Here is a 22,211-nt window from a genome sequence, read left to right as displayed (position 1 = left end):
AAGTTTTAGGTTCAATGTACATACATTATTATTTATTTAATTTTAAATAATTAAAAATCGTGTATAATATATTATAACTGAATATGGATTTTAATTTCAGGTTAATATTAAAATTAAATTAGTAAATTCTCAAGTACAATCAAAGATAGATAGTTTCTTTACATTATTTTTAATTTATTGTATTTTAATTTAATTTCTAACATGTATATAAATACAAAATTTATAAATATATAATTATTAAGTATAAACTCATCAATAAAAAAAACAAAAATGTTTTATGGAATCAACCGGTTAATAGAATCAAAATAATCTGAACCAACGTGATCACATTAAGCGAAACTCACCTAACCTACATATACTGCATACTTCTAGTTACTTGATTTGTGATGTTGTCAAGACCGTGGTATTTAGTATTTACTACTATTTGGTATCAAAAATTAACCACTGAATAAATTAATATTTATATTACTTATACATAGGATGATACACTCAACATTAAGAAGTGGTTCCCAAACTTTTTTTTCACGGTGCCCCCCTGTAAATACCATGGGAGACAGAATAAAAAAATACTCATTGATTTATTATAGCCGTACACTGTGGTGCTCTTAAAAAGTTTGGAAACCACTGTCGTAGAGTAAAATACTTCAATATTACAGTAAAAATAATTATTCAGAGATGAACAAATTTAGTATGATTTAGAACAAGTAAAATGTTCAGTTATGCTGTTACTAGTGTGTAGACATTCAAGGATTTGCTTTCAAAACATGAATTAGCTGACTTAGCAGCAAAATATGTCAAAACAAACAAACAATAAAGTGTTAATTTATTTATAAATCTATCGTTAAACAAATCATGAAAAGGTACTATGATTTTGAGAAGAATATAATTATAAATATAAAAGACAAAACATTTATCAAAATAAAAACCATTTGATTTGACTTACAAACAATGATGGATTTATGTTCATTTATAGTCATAACACTCTTTTAATAACTGCAAAAACAGCTTTTTCCAATAAGACCTACATTTTTTTTAGGATTATATCTATTGCATAGTTGGTACCTTGGAAATAATAAAAAAAATATATTTAGTACAAAATCTATTAGAATAAACTATAACATAATATATTAAAAACACTTGCCATTTATTAATTATTAACTAACAATATTTAACACTATAACAGTTAAGAATGTATAAATAGTTATAAATAGTCAAATTTAACATTTCATACTGATTGGACGGAATATGAATTTACAGTCACAATTTGAAAATCACATAATACAGGTTTAGTATTTCATAAAAACATAATTAATAATTTAAAAAAAAAACAGAATAACTAAAAGTATTTAATATTAATTAACATTAAAATAATACCATATTATGTTACATTTTCATTATCATAAAAATAATTGTTACATTTGAGATTTTTTTTATCATTACAAGATGTAATACTCAACAGTTATTTATTTATCTTAAAAAATCCAATTAGGTTATATGCTTAATGATAAATAATTCTTGTAAATTTGTGTACATAATTTAAAACGTTTTGACCAAGCATGAAAATGGAAATTTTTGTAAATATTTTTACAAAAACTGTACTAGCAATTAGAATTGTTTACAATAATTACAATATTAAATTATAGACTAATTTAGATATCAAAAACCCTGTATTCCGTTATTTTAGACTAAAAATAATGGCATTTAATACAATCAAATTAACATATGATATAGGATGAAAATAAAACTGTGCAACAATAAAGAACAATAAATTAATATAAAAATAATTAAAACGTCTAGTCTAGACCAAATATGAAAATGAAAATTTTCGTAAAAATTATTTACAAAAATTGTACTAGCAATCAGAATTGTTCACAAAAACTCAATATTAATACAAGGTGGGTGTCTAATTCTATATTTAATGATACTTGCAAGTAACAAAATACTACAGTTTATATTTCTAATAAATCACTAAATAAATAAAGTAAAATTTACAAAGATTAGGTAGGGGTATGAATAATTGTGTACATAGGAAATATTATGTTTAATTATATTACAGATAAAATAAAGGTATTATTATAATATTAAATGTAAAAATATGTATTTACAATGTGACTTATGAAACATAGTATCGCGGACTTTAATCACAACTGCAATTGTGCTCTAAAAATTAACTTGTGGTCAGGCCCGGTATAAGGCGTAAACATTATAATTTACAACCTACATAACTGAAACGGATTACAGATTTAGGGGTATTATTTCAGCAACAATATATTTGTTTTGATAAAAAATACAAATTACTTTTTATTAATTTATTTATTTTTTTGATTAAGTATGAGTTTATAGTAAATTTTTAACTAATAGATTAGTTTGTGAACATATTTAAAACCCTATAGTAGTCCTATTGTTGTTTAATTAAAATTGATAATATTATTTAGACCACACTGCGGTTTTAAATTTGTATAAAACATTTAGGTTTATTTTATGTTATGTTTAATGTTTTACTTTTAGTTCAAATAATATATCCAATAAGTTACAAATATTATTTTATGATTAATTCAAATTTTAATAATGATGAGTTTTTGTATATTGATTGAAAAATATAAAAAGATTTTACAATTAATTATTAAACACAAATTAAATATTAAAATAAAATTTTCAAGTTGTAAATAGGGGCACAAAATTTTTTAATTTTCCTGTGGGCTTTGGTTTTAATCCAGGTCTGTTAGTGGTAAAAGATTTATTACTTTAGTACTTATATTAGACATTATAGGATCGTGCATTGATATATTTTGTGTTAAAAAATACTAACAATCTTTGTTCGTTCAATCGTAAATGTACTATACTAAATTTCACATAATAATGATAATAATAACGGTGTGAATATATACCATACCAAGGATGAGTATCGTACACCATAATAAGTAACAGGTTAATATCTTTTATAGCACCAACCGCCTAAGAAAATATTGGTAAACTAAAAAGGTATAGCTCTGTCACTATTATAGTCACAAAAAATGTAATTTCTTTGATTCCGTATAATTCAATATCATATGTAAAGTACCAAATAACAATAAGTATATCACAAGCGACAGGTAATTAGCCCAAAAAAAACAAACTAATCATATCGTTGTACAGTACATTTTTCAATTGTTAGTATTTTGAACACAAAATGAGTGCTTACACTCAGTAAATAATTTGAATAGAAAAATTTACAATATAATATAATATCACAGAAAAATAGATAACTAAACATAGGCAAATTATTTTATAATAAAGTATACCTAATTTAATATTTCTTGTTTTTTTTTTATGGAAGTTTAAGTTTATTTTAGTTAATAACATGTCAGGTAAATGATAATTTTACTGGTACAACTTCATATTGACCATACTAGTCAATGTACTCATTAATAATCAATGGATATCTAACTAACTAAAAATGAGTTAATTAAATAGATGTTTGGAATGTATACTTATAAATAATATAACACTATTTTAATACAACTGAATTTGGAAGTAAAGTAAATAATTAGTAATTAAAATTTATAACACAACAGAAGTTTTGGCCAGTAAAAATATGTTTGATTACCTACAAGCAATAGTTGAATTAAGTGAATTAGTATTTTAATGCAGCTAAATGTTTTCTTATTTTTTCTTTCACACAAGTTATGATATTACTAATACAAAAGTTAATAACGAAACATTATGAGTACATAAAATTTTAAACAATAAATTAGTACAAACATTTTAAAACTATAAATTATAATTATAATTTATAATGAATATAATAATTTATACCAGAGATGGAGAACGATTATTTACTCAAATCTGTTTTCAAATTCATGCAGACAAATCCTTAGTAAAAAAATGAGTACACAATTATTGTGTATTTGTGTCACAAATAATGGGCGAATAATATAATTTGCCTATTTTTAACAGTTTTTTACAATATATTTTTAAACTATTTTCTCAGAAATATATTATATTAATACAGTTTTAATTATTTTATTTTAAAATACAATCAATATACTGACAAGGCACTTTGGACGGAAAATTTTAAAACTCAACAAAATAAAATAACTTTGTTTCGTACTTACAATTAATTACTTAGATAACACATATAACTTATATTACATTATCTATACCAATCAATACAATGAATATTTTAAATAAATAAACTTGTGCTCCTTTAGAGTAACAGCATTTCAACAAAATCATTGAATAATGTAGACATTATTAAAAAAGGGTAAATACCAAATATTTTTTTAAACTTTTATGTACTTAGAAATAAAACTCTTAAGTACAAAATCATTAAAACAAAATATTTTAGCTTTGTTACCAATCCATTACATGATGAATATTTAAAATACTTAATTTAGTTATACAAAATAAAATATATTTTAAATATTTGTGCTTGGGAGAAAATTAAATAAATACATTTGTTTTAAAATAATTAATTCCATAAAATTAATACAGTCGACCACTGACACGTTTTTTCATCATAATAACCTGTCAATACATAATTTTATTTTATTTGGTTTATTTTGATAGGTATGCAATTAATACTGTAGTAAATTGTTGTTAAACAAATACAAGTAGTCACCATACAATTTTAAATTGAATAAAGACTATCAGTCATACATTTATAATAAACAATCATAGTTTATGTTATATTTAATTTAATTTAATATTATTAATTTGTATAACAAGTAGGTAGATTAATTTTAAAAAATGAATTTATTAATTTGTATTTTTTACTTTTATAACAAAAAATTATTATTTCCAATACTACGTTTGCAAAATAAATCAATTGAAATATTTTAAGTTTTATGGCTAATATTGCAGCATATTTTAAGATATATTTTATTTTGGTTATCACTGATTAAATACATTATTAATTAAAGTACTAAGACATTACAATATAGATGATATGAATAAATTGTTTTTGGAAATAAATAATGTATGAAGATTATTGATGGGTTTTACTAAGTAAATGAGAATTAAACTCATATACGTTACTACATTGTTCTCCACAAATATTGCATTTCCATGGGTTTGTTTCAGAATGACACCCCTTGTGAAGAAAGTAAAGTGTTTGGTCTGGAAATGTAATACCGCAAAAGGAACATTGTAATGTTTTTTGAAATGCTATATACCTCCAAATACCAGGATCTGTGTTATGAGGCTGAGATAATTCAGGGGTATTCATATTTATGTTACGTTTAAATTCATCACGCAACAATGATTTTAGAGGTGATACTTTGATTAATGATGATAAACTTGATGCTGGTTGAAAACGTCCAGACTCAGTTTCTCCATTTTGGACATTATTTGAACTATTTTTTCTTAAATGCTCATCTCCTTGTTCTTGTTTTATAGGAATGAGAGAAACAGATGGTGTGATTGTACTTACTTCACCTTCTTGTCGACTATTTCCTGCTAATATTGGTAATGTAGACATATTGGAGTTTGAATCTGTTGATTGTGGAGAGTTTGGACATTCATTATCTTGTGAAACATCATCATTATTTAAATTTTGAATAGTTTCAGTTTTCATGTTATTATCATTAACCTAAACATAACAAAATAATAGTAAAATATAATACAGTCAAAAAGATATAAAGTCTTACAGGAATTAAAATATTTAAAAACTAAGAAAAAAAAATTAATAGTTGTATCTTATAATTCAGTGTTACAATATTAATTTGAGTTTTACAAATTATTTACAAAAAACAAAATAATTTTTAGTAAAAGTAAATAAATATCAGAAATGATAAATGTGTACAATTTATTCTTTATTCTCAATAGTTAATTAATAGTTCTTCCAAAAAAAAAATATATATGTTTTTTATAAAATAATAAAAATAATACAAGCAACTTTACACATAAACAACTAAATATTGTTAATGATAAAAAGCAATGATTGGCATGAAAATAATATTTTTTGTTGGTGGTGATTTTTCATTTACACATTTAGGTTTGTGAAGTTTTATCCTTTACTAAATTATTAAACAGCAAACAAACACGTAGGATTTTCATACTAATATACCTATAAGTTTTATTTTTAAGTTGTTTAAATTATTAGGTTAATTATTAATTATGATTATACAACACAAGTATTTTATGACTTATAAAAATGATTAAACCATGCTTAAAAAAAAATATGTATCAATTACTATGTATAACTAATCATTAATACATTTTAAATTTGAGGACATTTTTTATATACTTTATTCCTTAAACTTTGCATTAAATATAGTTTTATGATCCAATTTATCTGATATTTTGAATTTGTTTATTTATAAATTGATCCTATACGTTGTGTTTGAAAACATATGCTTTAGGTCAATTTAAGAAACCAAGATAAATTTCAAGTAGAATAATAAAATAAATATCCTAATGCAAATAAAGTAATATTTTATTTAATTATATTGCATGTTTACATTTAATAACCAGAATAGAATTTAATTTGTAACATAATTAACAGTTATACTTACTTGAGAAGAGGAAAAAGATGAGCACTCTGTAGGATTGGGTTCTGTCATTGATATTTCAACATGGGGTGTAAGAAAATGCATAGGTGGTGTTGCATTACTTTCTGAACGACTTCCTCCAATTGAATCTCCGCTATCACTACAAGCTCCACTAGTACTTACATTTCCGCTATTATATTCAATATGGTTTGTTAAAGTAGAATTTATTACATTAACACCTGGGTTATCTAGGTCAATTCCATGTCTATAAATATAAAAATATTAGAATGTAAAACAAATATTTCTATTATCGAATTTAGTAAATATTTTTACCGGTTAAAAAAATGGACTCTTAAACTTTTCATTGAACTAGCTCTAAAATTACATAATGGGCATGATTTAACCATATCGTGTTGACCAACATGTTCATTTTGAAAATGTGCTCTCATTGCAATTTGACGTTGAAATCCTCTATTACAAATTGGACAATGAAATGGTAATGATTTTGTATGTGTTGTAAAATGTTCAGCTAAATGATCTTTTCTAAAAAAACGCTTTTGACAAATTTTACATTCATAAGGTTTAACTCCTGTGTGTCTCATTTTATGTCTTCTCATATTAGCACCATTTGAAAATTTCATGTTGCATATATCACATTCAAATAATTTACGATTTGTTTGTAGATCATTCTCATTATTACTTTCTGTTCCTTGACATGTAGCCAAGTGTGATATTAGACTTGTTTCATTTAAAGTTTCATAGTTATCACATCTATCACATCTATGAACGGAAGTTCCACAGTCTGAGACTGTATCATAATTAGAATTTGATTGATCATTTTCAATGTCCCCATTTTCTTCAAAATTATTGTTTGAATTATCATTATTATTTCCAGATGATACATCAAATTCCTTTTTTACAGGTGAATATGAAACTACTTCAGACATGGTATAATAAGATCTCTTTGTTTTAATAATTCAATTGTAAATAGACCAATTAAGTATACCATAAGTATAAATAAGTTTGATTCTAAAACAAAATAAATTATAATTACATGCTGATATTTTACTTCTAAGTGATATATTTACATTAAAGCATACAAAATTAAATTCAATATTTTGATAACTTTTAATATATAAAATCATTGAAGTGAAACTTTATTTAAGTACTAATTTTTAAAATTCATTATTGGATAAAAAATAGTTGATATACTATATTATCTAATTTAATAGTCAATAACATACTGTATTATTTATATTAACATTCTACCTAAAGAATTTGAAGATTGTACATTAAATAATCTTTAAAATATAAAACATAAAATCTATCAGATAAACAATGTATTTTTCATACACTGAATGAAATAATATTATTTATTTTTTTATAAATATTAAACTTGTAGGGAGGCTTACTAAGGACAGAACATTTTATAAAAACAATTAATTTGATAAAATATATAGAATAAGAAGACATATTCTATATGCAAGTTTTTAAAACAAGATATCTTTTTTATTTAAAGTTACTATTATAAAATTAATTTTTTTTTATTTGTATTAAAAACTTTTATAAGTCAAATGTATTACACACCTTAAAATAATCTGTATACCTATAAATAGTACATAGTCATTACAGATTTAAAAGTTAAAATTTTAAACTACAAAATATCTAACATAAGTTATGTCTTTTATAATGATTTATTTAAATGCAAATTTTGTAAGAATGTTATTTAATAAAAATATAAAATAATTGACAGATTTTAAATAAAATATTAAATGTATTACTTGATTAATAAAAATATCTAAATACAAATAAACCATAAAAATATTTGATAATATTATATACCTACATATGAAAATTAATTTCACAACACTCATTAGAAAACTCAAATTTAAAAATAAAATTTGAATATAGAAAAGGATTTACATTAAGGTCATATTAACTATGTAAGTTAGGTAAGAGTTATGTAGGTTAGTGCACTGATTATATTGGGCAAGAATGCAATATCAGAATATTTGTGAATACCTAGAAACTAGGTCAATTTTATGTAAAATAAAACAGAACATACCACATAATCACATAGAGTATGAAGATCACAATAAAACGGAGTGTATGAAAACTGTAACATTTGTATTATGTATAAGAGAAGAAATTATTGTACAAAAAATGTCAAAATAAATGTTTAAATTAATCAAAAACATAAAAAAATGGAATGAGAACAAACATTCTAATGTGTTCAATAATGGTTAAATACAAAGGGAACACTAACTATTGACTTATAATGCATAATTAATTTAATATAAACAAATCGTGAACACTAGTGATTTTCTAAATTTATTTTAAAACAGTATAATTGCAAAAAAAAAAAATTGTAAAAAAATAATTTTATTCACTTATGTATACCTAAAAACTAATTACTGATAAATGATAATCAAAATACTAGCAAGGTTCATCTATCAGGTGTTATTTTTTTGTAGGCCAATGCTAGGTTTACTGCTAGATGGCAGTATATATTCCTTGTAATTTCAACAACAAGCGAACTGATGATAAGGATAAAAGTAAATAATACCCATCAACATTTCATGATAATTTTAATCTAACATTCTTAGTTCTTACCGACTTATGCAGTTATACTACTTTAATGTTACTACTTGGTACTTTACTAATTACGCTTACGAAGATGTATGGAAAAACAAATATGGATTACAAGAATTGTACCATCTTCTTTTTCTGTAATTAATTATTATTTGTTGTTATTTCTTACTAATAATTATATTTGTCTAATATCTATATAATTATACAAATACTAAATGTTAGACATTTTTATTCTTTATTGTAAAAATGTACGTCTTACATAAAATTGATTTAATTTTAAATTTCGTAGTCTACCCATTGACTTATTAACAAAAAATATATAAGTTAATGGTTTTACCATGTAACAATTTTTTTTTTGACAATTCTTGATCAAATGATGAATAAAAAATCACAAATTAATTATTAATAATCATAATGTCATTGATTAGTATATAACACTTATAAAATAGTAACATGAACTAAAAAGAATTAGTTTTCTTTGTCCCTGGTTAGAAGTCTCTCTTTTATAAAACTGGGATTTAGATGAGTTTTTGTATTTATTTTTAAAAATTCAAGTATTTATGTACAGAAGAAATAAATACTTTGAACTTTTTTTGGCCAAGTGAACTTAGTTCCAAAAAATTTAATATTATCCCAATAAAACTTTTTGTATATTTATAAAAATTTCATCATCAGTATGGGTAATTGTATTTGATCAGTCCAATGGGCCTAAACACGCAAATTATTTTAATATTAAAAACAAATTTTAAACGAACTAATTTTAATAAATTAAAATGTTTTTATTTAAAATTTAATGAAAATGTATATTTCATCTTTTAGTTAGCAATTAGAGGCAGCTATTACTTAATTCGTTAAGTATAAATGTTTTTGTTATTAGTAATAACTACAATTTTAGATAAAATTTATACTTTTTTAAATATTTATAAAATACAAAAAAATATTCATAACATTTTTTTAATTTGTTTCTGCCATGTTATAAAATAAAAACTAGATATCTTTTTTTAAACATTTCTAAAACACTATTTACAAAATGAATATAATCATTTTAACAAATAATTGATTTAATTAAATGAAAAAGTAAAAAAATAATTAGATAGAAAATTGATTAAAAATATTGTTAATTTATTTTTGTCGGCTAGGTAGAAATATTCTTGATTAATATGAAAAATATTATTAAAAATCTCAATCTAAGACTGTGGAAACTAACAATTCCAAAATAAGTTCATAATCAATTACATCATGATAATATATTTCACTGTTTATAATTTTTAAAAACGAATTAAAACATCTTACAGTTACTCAACAAAAGTTAATTAATACTAAATTTTACTTTCTTCATTATTTAAATAACCTTACTGTGGCTGTATATAATTACCTAAATTTGTCTACCAACATCTAATAAAATAAATAAATACTATTGAAATATAGACCAGCGTTTCTCAACCATTTTAGTCTCATGACCCCCAGAAAAGGTATAAAATATGGTCAATCACTTTGCAACTCCCTCCCTATATATATATATATTAAGCATAAATTTGTATGATATTAAGTGGTGTGTTGGAGGGTATACGGCGTATACTTCCTTCTCAATTTTTTTGTTTAGCGTATAGTCTCTAAATAAACGACGATACGCGGGTATACGGCCGTATACCTGTTAGAATTTTCAAAAATAAATAAAATGCACTAAAAATACTACAAAAATGACCTCAAAGCATAAAATTCCCTAAAAATACTGTACTATTTTTTTTAAGTTAATCTTTGGTGAAAGTGATAGGTACTGATAATTAGAACAAAGATTGTTAGTTAATTCGAGCGAAGCGATAAAAAATTTTTTTTGATTCAATGTTATAGGTATATCATTGACACCTATGACCTAGAAGGCGTATACCCACGAATATTTTTAGCAATACACCACTGATCATATCGATGAGAAAGCCAAATTTTGAATGAAAAGGTTCATTTTGTAAATCAGTGTTTTATTATTTTTTACTGTTTCAGTTAAGAAACGCTGGTATAGACTACATCTTTACATCATTTTGTAGTCTGTATATTCAAAGATGGTCCTATTATTAAATTTAAAAAATATAATGAATTAACAATATTAAGGTAATAATGTAGTATCAATCAACTTATCAATAAAATTTTACTAAAAAAAATCCTTTTAAAATACCTTCATTTCAATAGAAGTTTTGAAAAGTTATAACCACTTATCCAATAAATTCTTCGGCCAAAAATAATCAAACATTCAAAACTTTAATACTATTTTTAATATCACAATAAAATACATCAACTTTTCTAAACACATACTTTTTTTATAACAACACAGTTTTTAAATGTTTAATATTGTAAAATAGATTATCCATGAATTGTGATACTTACTAACATTTAAAAGAATTAAGTGTTTAAAAATGCACCAAGTGTTATTCTTTTTTTTGTTGGTCTGATGTCACAACACAGTTTGTTAGTGAATTAATACTATAGGCATATGTTAATATAAAATATATTTTTAAACAATATTGTATTAAGTATTTTTATAAAATTACTTTATTTTTAAGTAGTTTTATTTTTATATTTACATACTTACTCTTGTAAAATATATTCTACCAACCAACAAAGTCTTATTGCCAATTTGTTACTGGCAATTAGTTTAATTTAAATTAGATTATCTATCATAACCAATTAGTAATTAGTATTAATTTAATAACTAGTAATTACTAATAATAAATAAAATTATTTAGTTATAGTGAAAAATATGTTAGAAATAAAACCAAGAAAGTATAAAAAGTATTTAGATACAAAATAAAAGTATCTGGTTATAAATATAAGATACAATAAATACTAATACTTCTATCAATGATACTGCAAATATACCACCAATAGCTTTCCCAGAGAGGTGCAATATCCCTTTTTCATTAGTATATTTTTTTTCCATTAACATTATAAGATTACAGTATTTATGATAATATGATATGAAATTAATATATTAAGCTGTGTTAAATACGTGGTCACAAATATACAGGGGCGGATAGGGCTATTTTATGTTACCGGGAATTGAATTCAAGGGCCCAAAAACATATTGCTCGCCTCGCTCGCAATACATTTACAAAACAAGTCTATATTCTTATTCTAATATTATTTTATTTTAATATAAAATTATTCAAATCATAATTATTAACACGCCTTAATCTTTTTTTTAATACATCACTTTGTGCAGCCACATTATCAATAATATCATTAAGGTTAATTTTAGTAAATATTTCTTTTTCAATACTCATTAACATTATACTTTTCTAAATGCTCTTGTGACATTGAATTTCTTAAATAATTTTTACATATAGAAAAAAAATCTCGTTATTTTATTGCACTTAGAAGCGCTTGTCATTAAAAGATCATTTTTGTTCTTTTTTTCTTTTCTGAACACCACTCAAAAACTTTTTACAGCCACTCATACATACGATACATTATAATAGGTAATAGTAATATATTTATTATCCATAATATACATAGAAAACGAGCATGGACTAATTGCGCCTAACACAAAATTTTTGTTTAGGGTCAGTAGTATACCAATTGTGCTTGTATAACACATATTAAAATACTTGAAAATTAAAACTTATTTATTGATCAATTGATTACTGGTTAAAGTGACTGGGTATTTAATTAATAGTATCAGGAATCTTATGAAATGAATTATAATGTAATATAACTGATATTTAATTTTGAATAATAAACAATCAAAAAATAACTTGTATAATGCGAAAAAAAATTATTTAATTATTTAAATTATATTATGTATTAAAACTCACAAAAAAGTTGCAGTTTAGTGTTTTCATTTATTATATAATAATTATAACTAATACATTTTCCTTAAACCTTAGGTATTATAAAACGTTTTGAGCGAAATTGGTCTATCGACTCTAAAATGTATAGAGCACAATTGGTAAACTGCCTAGAAAACATACTATATGTCTATACACAATGTCATGTATTATTAACGTAAACGCAAAAGTATTTAATTCATTTTTAATTATAAACATCAAATACCTACCAATAAAAAAAACTTTCCAAATTGTATATAGTTCGATATTATTATTATATTATAAATAACATTAAAAACATAAAATACAGTGTTGAAACTGGGGACCCCATAATTTGATATAGACAGGAGCCCACTGGGAAAATCCTGATTTCCTGATAGGCCTGCAAATATATATTTGTCCAAAATATGTTCTAGTACAAATTATTAGTGACAAATGACAAAAGAAATTGTATAGATTTTATTAGATTTTTTTAATCACCTCTCCCTCTTAAAAATACTAGCTATGACACTGTATACCACTAATATAATATAAATACTAAAAAAAATTATGATTAACTAATAAATGTATAGAATTATATTTTAAACTATACAGTTTGACCATAAACTAATTTTAATATTACAGTATAATATTTAATTAGATGTTTAATATAACAGTAGAGACCCTATTTATTATATATTTACAGACAAAATAAAATAAAAAACAAGAATTACTTATGAAATTAAATGAATGTTTAAAATATTTATATTTTAAAGTTCATTAGTAATGTAATCTTAAATTGAACAAATTAAATAGTCAGTTATATATCCAAGCAATCAAATTTAAAATATTTTACTAGTTTTATAATTTGATGAAAAAAATAAACAATCATTTTTAAAATGTTTTTGTATATTAACAAATAAAACTACTTATAAGTTTTACAAATAGTCAATAATGTAAACATTATAATGTACTTCACAAAAACTATGTGAACTATTTGAATTATAGAAGGACAAATAATGTGTTTTATAATGGGTGTAAGATAATTACACAATGACATTGTAATATCTTATATAACACAAATGATAAATAAGTTTTAATGGTAGCTTTATTTATCGTTTTGATTTCTTAGTATAGAACGTAAATTATCTAACATTTCTTTTTCTGACGATTCTTGATCAAATGATTTACTACCTGTAAAAAAAAATCACAAATTAATTATTAATATTCAAAATTTATAATATACTAATTTATAAGTTAAAAAGATTAATCTCTCCTTTATCATAGACTGGGATTTCAGATAAGTTTTTATATTATTTATTTCTCAAAATACAAGTAGTTATATACAAAAAAGTAATTACTTTGAACTTTGATTGATTAAGTGACTTTTGTTCCAATAAATGTAAATTATCCCAATAGTGCTTTTTTTATTTTTGTGAAAATCCCATCATCAGCTGTTTGGGTTGATTGTGTTTGATCAGCTGATGGGCCTAAAAAAAGCGACTATTTTTGAATTATATTCATAATTTAAAAAAAAACTAAATTTAATTATTTACTTAATATTTAATGAAAATAAAGATTGATATCTTATAATTTAGGTCCGGATTTATAATCTATCTCTAAATATGCCTAAAATATGATGCTTATATTCTCTAAAAAAGTGCAAAATTTTTCTATGTATATTTATATTATTCATTAAATATTTAATTTATGACTAGTTTTTTATTTTGTTAATTTTAAAACCTCAAACGCAACATAATATCAAAATAAAGTAATTGGATTTTGAACACTTGATAAGCAAATATTTTGCTTTTATCAGTATGGATCGAAATAAAAATCAAAAATTGGTTAAGTGTATCAGTGGTATCAGTATAGCCGGAATAAATTTATGTTTTACTACTTAAAGATTTTTAATACCATTGACATAATATTATATATTATATTACATTATTTCAATGGTTAATACATATTATATAAATACTAGTAGTATTCTGTGGTAGTATTTATAATCAATGATATTATTTAATAATAAAATTATGTACAATATTTATTGTGACAATAAGTTGTAATGTTGTATTGATAGTTGTGGCCATAGACATAATATTATTATATTATATCTTTAGTTAGGGCATCGGAGAACATAAAAACATAAGAACCCATGTAATACTAGAAAAGTGAGACTTCTGGTTTTTCTAAGGTACTATGATTGCGTAATTTTGTTTTTTATCAAAATGATACAAAAATAAATTATAGTAATTATTATTTCCATTTACCATAAATGATCCAAAACATTTTTTCCAGGTATTTTTTTATTGAAATTATAAGGAATCAGCATTTTTTTACTCAAAATGGACCAAATATTCCAAAATATTTTATAACCAATGAAATATTGTCAAATAAACTAAAAAAACTTTTTCTTGTGAATTAATTGTACAATGAATCGTCTACAATTTTTATTCTCGCAAGACTGCATATATTCAGAGACATTATGTAAAAACATAAATCCGGACCCTACTTATAATATCATAAGCAGTAAAGTAGCAGTTATTAGTTTAAGTTCAAATATTTTTTTATTATAAGTTGTAACTAAATTTATATTTTGTAAATATTCACAAAACTCAACAAAATATATTTAAATTAATAATTTGTTTCTGTCATGTTATAAAATTAAATAAGTGACAATTAGAAATCATGTTTTTAACATTTATAAAATTAATATAATAATTTTAACAAATAATTATTAATTAAAAATAAACAAAAATCGTATATAGGTAGAAAATTAATTAAAAGTAATGTTAATTTTTTTTGTTGACCAAACAGAAGTATACTTGTCTTGTTTAATATTAAAAGATAGTTAGAAACCAACTGCTATATTATTAAATAAATTCCCAGACTATGAAAACTAAGAGAATAACATTATTATATTGAAAGTATATTGATATGTCGCAGTGACGCATACAAAAGTATTAATTTTATTCAAAGTATTCTTTTTAGTAATTTTAAGACGTAAGCAAATCTTAAATTATTTATATCTTTGACATTTTCATAATTCTTTATATACGTTAAACTTGTATCAATTTTTGATTTTTATACAACTTATAATTAATTAATCAGAAATTTAAAAATTATTTTATTTATGCATGTTAACATTACACATATTGTATTTATTAATTCAATTTCTTCAAAAATATATATTTTTTGGAGGTTGTGTAGAAATTTCTTAAAATTAAAAGCTAGTAGTCAAAACAAAATTTTATTTCGAGTTAATGGTAACCATAAACTATAATATTATGTACAATTGTTTACAGTTACCTCATCTATCAAACATTAAATACTGCGTTAAGTGTAAAATTAAACAGTAGTTATATAGCATCTTAGATTAAATATAAATTTTAAAATTAGTTCAAAAAAAAATGGTTGTATACTTTTCTGGTATTAGAAACAAGAGTAATTTAATCAATAGTAGTAAGTACCAAGTTTATGTACGCTATTTATTAGTAAACTAGAAATATTTATATAATTTATTTAAATAATTTATCTACCATCTTTTTTATAATGTAAGTCTTTTATTGTTCCAGGTGTAGATTCTTCAAGCTCTGCATAAGCTTTGACCAATGCTTCTTGCTTCTTTGTTAAATACTTAGGAACATCTATTTTAATATTAACATAATGGTCACCGAGTAGATTGGAATTCACTCTTTTCATTCCTTGTTTGATTAATCTAATTTTGGTGTGTGAACTAGTACCAGGAGAAATCTTTTAAAATAAATTAAAACAGAGTTACATTAAATATAATAAATATTTAATACATAGTTTATATAATTAATAAAAACTTTATAAATATTACCTGTACTGTGTGGTCATCATAAATGCCTCTAACTCTAATAGATCCTCCTAATAATGCTTGGGATATAGAAATTTTAGCATCTGTATGTATATCAGAACCATCTCTTCTAAAATAATCAGATTTTTCAACTTTGAAAGTAACAAAAACTTCATTTCTATTGACCAAGATTCTAATAGTTTGTCCATCTTCAATTCCTATTCAAAATAATGATAATACATTAAACTTAATCTATTCATACATTTTATTATACAATACAAAAATATGAAAGGTTTATTAAAAATATTTTTAAGAAATTACATATCTACTTTATGATATTTTAAAGGATATGATATTTATACACCTAAATTACATTAATTGTTTGAATACATTTTATTTATCTTATACATTATTTACAAGCATTTAGAATTTATTTGTTGAATAAATAAACTTAAATAATAAGTATGTATACTATAAAATGTATAGCCCTTATAATAGTATTAAAAGGTTAATAGTTACATAGGTATTACAATTTTTATAATTTTAAAAGATTAGTTATAAAAAGTATTTAAGTTAAAATAAATAATAATTTAATTGTTAATATCATAAAGCATACCTTATTTTCAATTTAATATTTATTATAATTTATGAGTATTAAAATACAGCCTTAAATTTAATATAAATGCAGTAACATTATTCAAAATCAAATATGTACCTGCTGGAACTGGTACTGTTACTTTTTTGTGTTGTACAGTGCTTCCTTTCCCGTGACATTCTATACAGGGATTTTTTATTACAACTCTACTTCCTTGACACTGTCTACATGTTGACTTCATTAAAAAGGGACCTAAAATGATTTATACAATTAATTTAAAAAAAAAATACTTATTACAAATTCTGTACCCACCTCGTGATACTGTTTCCATTCCAGTTCCATTACAATGTGTACATGTTGTTGCTTTATACCCTATTTCACAGCGAGAACCACGGCATTTTGGACAAATATCAACCACATTTAAATTTAAATCTTTATTCACACCTCGAGCAGCTTGCTCAAATGAAATTTTAACAACAATCTAATTAAAATTAATTTAAAAAATAATTAATTCAAAACTTTTTTTTAACTTAAAAGCAATGATTACTTCTTCAGCAGCTCCAAATCCAAATTTTGAATCGGCAAAATCTTCTTCAAACGAACTATTTTGCCCAAACCCACTTTGATTGAATATTTTTCTGAATAATTCTTCAGCATCTACATTAGACTGGTAACTCCATGCATTTTGAAAATTATCATTTCCTGTACCTCCACCAGGTCCACCCATATGGTTTGGATTACCAGTAGATCCCCATGTATCATATGTGCTTCTTTTTTTTTCATCTCCTAACACCTGTAAATAATATAAAATAATTAAAGTGTGAAAAGAAATTAGATAATAGAGCTAATAGTAGAACTTGTATCATTTATATAATCATACTATTTTAACTCTTTAATAGATGGGAGAAGAGTTGAGTGAATCATTAACTGCTTACTCTAATACCTAGTAAATACTATAAATTACAAAGCATACATGGATAACAACACGGGCACAGAAACCTTACCTTGAAACAATTTCCAAATTTATCATTAATTTTGTAAGTAACCTATTTTTCTTAACGAATCGAAAATAATTAATTTTTTAATGAAGTTGATTTAATTTAGTTAATTTTTTATCCATTAATCTTTAACTTAACAAAGTTATAAAAAATATATTAGTTAAATACATATTAACTTAACTAACTTTTTCTTATGTTAACTTAACAAGTTTAAAAAAATCGCTGACTTTCCTAACTGATATTATGTATCATTTATAAATATTTAAAATAATACCTATTATTTAATAATTGAACAAAAACTACAATAATTAAAAAAATATTAAATTAAAACAAATTATTTTAACAAATAATAAAAAAAAATTCTAGTAAATTAAAAAGATGCTACACCTGCATACATTGTCTTTGTCTAACAAATTCATAATATACCTACAAAATTCTTCATTCTTAATTAACCATTTAACTGTTATATTAAATATTGAAGTCAATAAAATTGATCTATTATAAGATTTTAAAGTAAGAATATTTTTTAGTGAATGTCATTGGATTTTTTTTTATATTTTAATTTTGAAATAAGGTTTAATAAGCATTTTAAAATGCATTAGTCTCAAATATATATGGAGGTGCTTTTCAATAAAACATCCGAACTTTATAAATTATTTTATAAATAACTGATACTTAAAAGTTAACACGTTAACTCAGTGTTTCTCAACCAGTGTGTCGCCGGGTAAGTCCAAACTTATCGCGAGAAATACTAATATTAAATGCACTAACCTTGTTGACACTATATTTACAAAAATTAATAGGTATCATTCTTATTTTTTTTCTTATTGTGTGTCACTAAGTATGAACATTTTTAATAATATGTCGTCATAATACAAAGGTTGAGAAACACTGCGTTAACTGTATATCATATTTAAGTATACTTACCATAGCAATAAAAATATTAGGGTTTAAAATAAAATCTTAAAAATGTATACATTAAAATATCAACGTACAACTTGCATGAACACATGAAATAATAATTGTATAATACATAAATAAAAAATCAATAGTTTTATCATAATGCTAACTAAATTGTAGCGTCTTTAATGATCAGCTATATAACTCAAATTAGCATCATTTAGAATATGTGAATGATATTTATTGACATAATTTGGAATCATTCACAAAAAAATGTATCAACAACATTTCTGGTATAGCTATTTGAAATTTGACAAACTTACATTTTTAGGATGTTTTTTTTATGTACTTGTATCCCTTATGAATGCTATAAATTATATTTTACTAATTAATACTATTTAGAGCTTGCCTTGTATTATTAGTTCTCTTGTGTAGAAATATTTAAATTATTACAACAAGTTTAATTATTATAAAAACTATTATATAAATAAGAAATACTTTTCATGCTTCTATAAAAAGTTTGATTTTTATTTAAAGAGAAAAACAACTATACCAATAAAAGTATCAGATAATTTATTTAGATGAGTCAAAATAAGCAGGTACCTAAGTAAATAAAAAAAAATTGCTGACAATTATTATAGCTCACAACTAACCAAACCAAGAATGATGCTAACAGGTAGGGGTATACTGTTTAAAATATCAAAATCAACCAATTATAAGATCTATAAAAAATAATTAATAATAAATATACTATGCTTACTTCATAGGCTTCAGAAACTTCTTGAAATTTTTTACTTGCACTAGGATCTCCCTTGTTAGTATCTGGATGAAATTTCTTAGCAAGTTGGTAATAAGCTTTCTTAATTTCTTTTTGAGAAGCGTTTTTTGGTACTCCTAATATGTTATAAAAATCCTTTTTATTACTTAAATAGCTTGTGGTGTGTATACTTTTATAACTATAAGAATTCAGTGGTTTGACAACTGAAACACAAAACAATGATAAATATAATATTTTCATTATAATATAAAATACAATTGTAAATTAATACTTACAGTGTTGAAATAAACGTTTATTACATAATGTGGAATAACTGAGAGAAGATGAAAATATGTGATGGTTTAATTTTTGGAAATTACACAACAGAGATGGAGAGTAATATTTATAAGAAATCAATAGTTTTATTTTCATACTGTTCATTGTGATGAAATTTTAATTGTCTCGTTTCAGTGTTTTAAAAATGTAATCAAGATGCATTAATAACGTTAATTGCTTAAATATATGAAATAATGAAAAATTAAAGGTATTGAAAATTACAAACCACGAAAAATGAACGCGTGATAGTAAGTAGTATGATACTAATGCCGGGCAGGAAATATGGATGGCAGTAATCTATCGATTTAACAAAAATATCGATATTTTAATATAATCACTTACATTGAAATATCGAATGATCGGATTGCTCCAATATGACATTTAAAAACGTATAATTTTTTTGACCGTTACCAAAAAACAATCCATTTAAATTTCGAAATTTATGATTTATGATTTACGAATTAAAGATAATATGTTTATAGAAATTAATCAAAATCAAACCATTTTTACAGTTATCGATATAATGTATACGATATATCGATAATCATCCAATCTTTACCATCTCGAAGTTTCTATTATAGGTAATGGAATGAAGTTAGGAATATAATAAAATATAATATATAAATGTATACCTATCATAGAGTAATTCTTAATAAGCGATAAGACAAACTTATCATTGTTACTTCACGTATCGGTATCACTAATAGTCTAGACTCTAGACCAGTTGTAAAATCAAAGTACAATATATTATTTTAGACATAAGATATAATAAAAACATATACCTATACCTACATAAAAATTAGAATAATATTACGGTCTTATAGGTATCTACATTATAATAACGTAGAGAGTATACATATTATAGTTATAGAATATTAGAATCTTTGACGATTAGAATATATTTTGAGAAGCAAATAGCAAATTAACTACATAATATGTAACGTAACAATAGTATAGTTATCTAAATTTGATGCTTAAACAGTGTTGGATTAGTTATTAACACAGGTATATTTTTTTATTGCTAGTTGATATGAATTAACTGGTGTTAAAGAAACTTTCATTTTGTTCTTAGTCTAAAAAAAGGTGGGTATGAAAACTATGATATATGGTACCTCAAATAAAAAGTTTTTATTTAGACTTAAGACTATCATTAATTATAATTACTTACTTGCATACAAAAATGATGAACTGATTAATACTACACAAGTATTATAAATATAAATCTTATTAAAATTCAGATAATATGTATACGTAATAAACATATTAAATTATATTTTAATATAACAGAAATTTTATTTTTGTACTGAAATTCACTCTTTATGGCGTATATGTTTATTAGAGTTAACTATCAACTAGAATCTAATTAATAGATAGACATTTAAAATATACCACATCTTATAGATCACTATAAATTTAACATTCAATCAACTATTTTCATTTTTAGTCATAATATGCATTATTCTGGTTAGCACTTTGACAGGGAAATAATAAAATAATCAGTTTTGTAAATTATGTTTAGGAATTGTACTGACAACATTTCTTATTCTGATGTTATTTCTGATCTGATTATTAAAACATTACTCTGATTGTTATATTCTCTTATGTTTTCTCAAGTTTTAATTTTTTGTTAACTCTGTTATAGTATAGCCAACTAATAACAGCCAATTTAAAGGTACTTAACTAAAGTTGTTAAATAGTTATAATAGTAGAACACTAGTAGTAGTAGTAGGCAAAAACTTGGCCTTTTATAACAAATGCAGAAAAAACCATTTAAGTTATTTAAGATAAATATTAACATTAATCATTATCACAAAATTGAAATTATTGATTAAATGTTGTATTGTCATTTGTCTGAATCTTTGATTAAATATTTATATGAAAAAAAAAATATGTACTGTTAATAGTGTACTTCTAACAGTTCTAGTATAACAGAAGACTTTTTA

The 22,211-nt window shown here is 22.9% G+C and overlaps 2 protein-coding genes across 3 annotated transcripts; both read right to left on the bottom strand.

The window, feature by feature from the left end:
• Positions 1–806: 806 nt before the first annotated feature.
• LOC132924390 (zinc finger protein ztf-16) lies at positions 807–8,841 on the bottom strand. The gene is made up of 4 exons (XM_060988672.1): positions 8,536–8,841; positions 6,804–7,499; positions 6,495–6,735; positions 807–5,569 (listed from the first exon to the last, which is right to left on the bottom strand). The coding sequence occupies exons 2-4, from the start codon at positions 7,415–7,417 to the stop codon at positions 4,967–4,969; spliced, it is 1,458 nt and encodes a 485-aa protein (XP_060844655.1). The 5' UTR covers positions 7,418–7,499; positions 8,536–8,841; the 3' UTR covers positions 807–4,966.
• Positions 8,842–13,750: 4,909 nt separating this feature from the next.
• On the bottom strand, positions 13,751–20,523 carry LOC132924391 (protein tumorous imaginal discs, mitochondrial-like). 2 transcript variants are annotated; one of them, XM_060988674.1, is made up of 9 exons: positions 20,229–20,522; positions 19,936–20,156; positions 17,825–18,070; positions 17,590–17,758; positions 17,398–17,529; positions 16,707–16,900; positions 16,402–16,615; positions 14,221–14,349; positions 13,751–14,053 (listed from the first exon to the last, which is right to left on the bottom strand). In XM_060988674.1, the coding sequence occupies exons 1-8, from the start codon at positions 20,371–20,373 to the stop codon at positions 14,267–14,269; spliced, it is 1,404 nt and encodes a 467-aa protein (XP_060844657.1). In that variant the 5' UTR covers positions 20,374–20,522; the 3' UTR covers positions 13,751–14,053; positions 14,221–14,266. The 2 variants fall into 2 exon arrangements, with proteins under 2 accessions (XP_060844657.1, XP_060844656.1); XM_060988673.1 differs by lacking the exon at positions 14,221–14,349 and having other exon boundaries at positions 20,229–20,523.
• Positions 20,524–22,211: the final 1,688 nt, after the last annotated feature.

Source organism: Rhopalosiphum padi, chromosome 3, assembly GCF_020882245.1.
Source record: "Rhopalosiphum padi isolate XX-2018 chromosome 3, ASM2088224v1, whole genome shotgun sequence".
Lineage (NCBI taxonomy): Eukaryota > Metazoa > Arthropoda > Insecta > Hemiptera > Aphididae > Rhopalosiphum > Rhopalosiphum padi.
This window is presented reverse-complemented; position numbering and strand designations above follow the sequence as displayed.

Bases quoted from the DNA above. Each gene is read 5' to 3' on its own strand.
- LOC132924390 (XM_060988672.1), bottom strand. From the start codon at position 7,417: ATGTCTGAAGTAGTTTCATATTCACCTGTAAAAAAGGAATTTGATGTA. The intron at 6,736-6,803 runs GTAAAAATATTT...TTATATTTATAG, and splicing joins AGAGTCCATTTTTTTAACCG to ACATGGAATTGACCTAGATA. The intron at 5,570-6,494 runs GTAAGTATAACT...TGTTATGTTTAG, and splicing joins CATCTTTTTCCTCTTCTCAA to GTTAATGATAATAACATGAA.
- LOC132924391 (XM_060988673.1), bottom strand. From the start codon at position 20,373: ATGAACAGTATGAAAATAAAACTATTGATTTCTTATAAATATTACTCT. The intron at 18,071-19,935 runs GTAAGCATAGTA...TATTATTTACAG, and splicing joins AAGTTTCTGAAGCCTATGAA to GTGTTAGGAGATGAAAAAAA. The intron at 17,759-17,824 runs GTAATCATTGCT...AATTTTAATTAG, and splicing joins GATTTGGAGCTGCTGAAGAA to ATTGTTGTTAAAATTTCATT.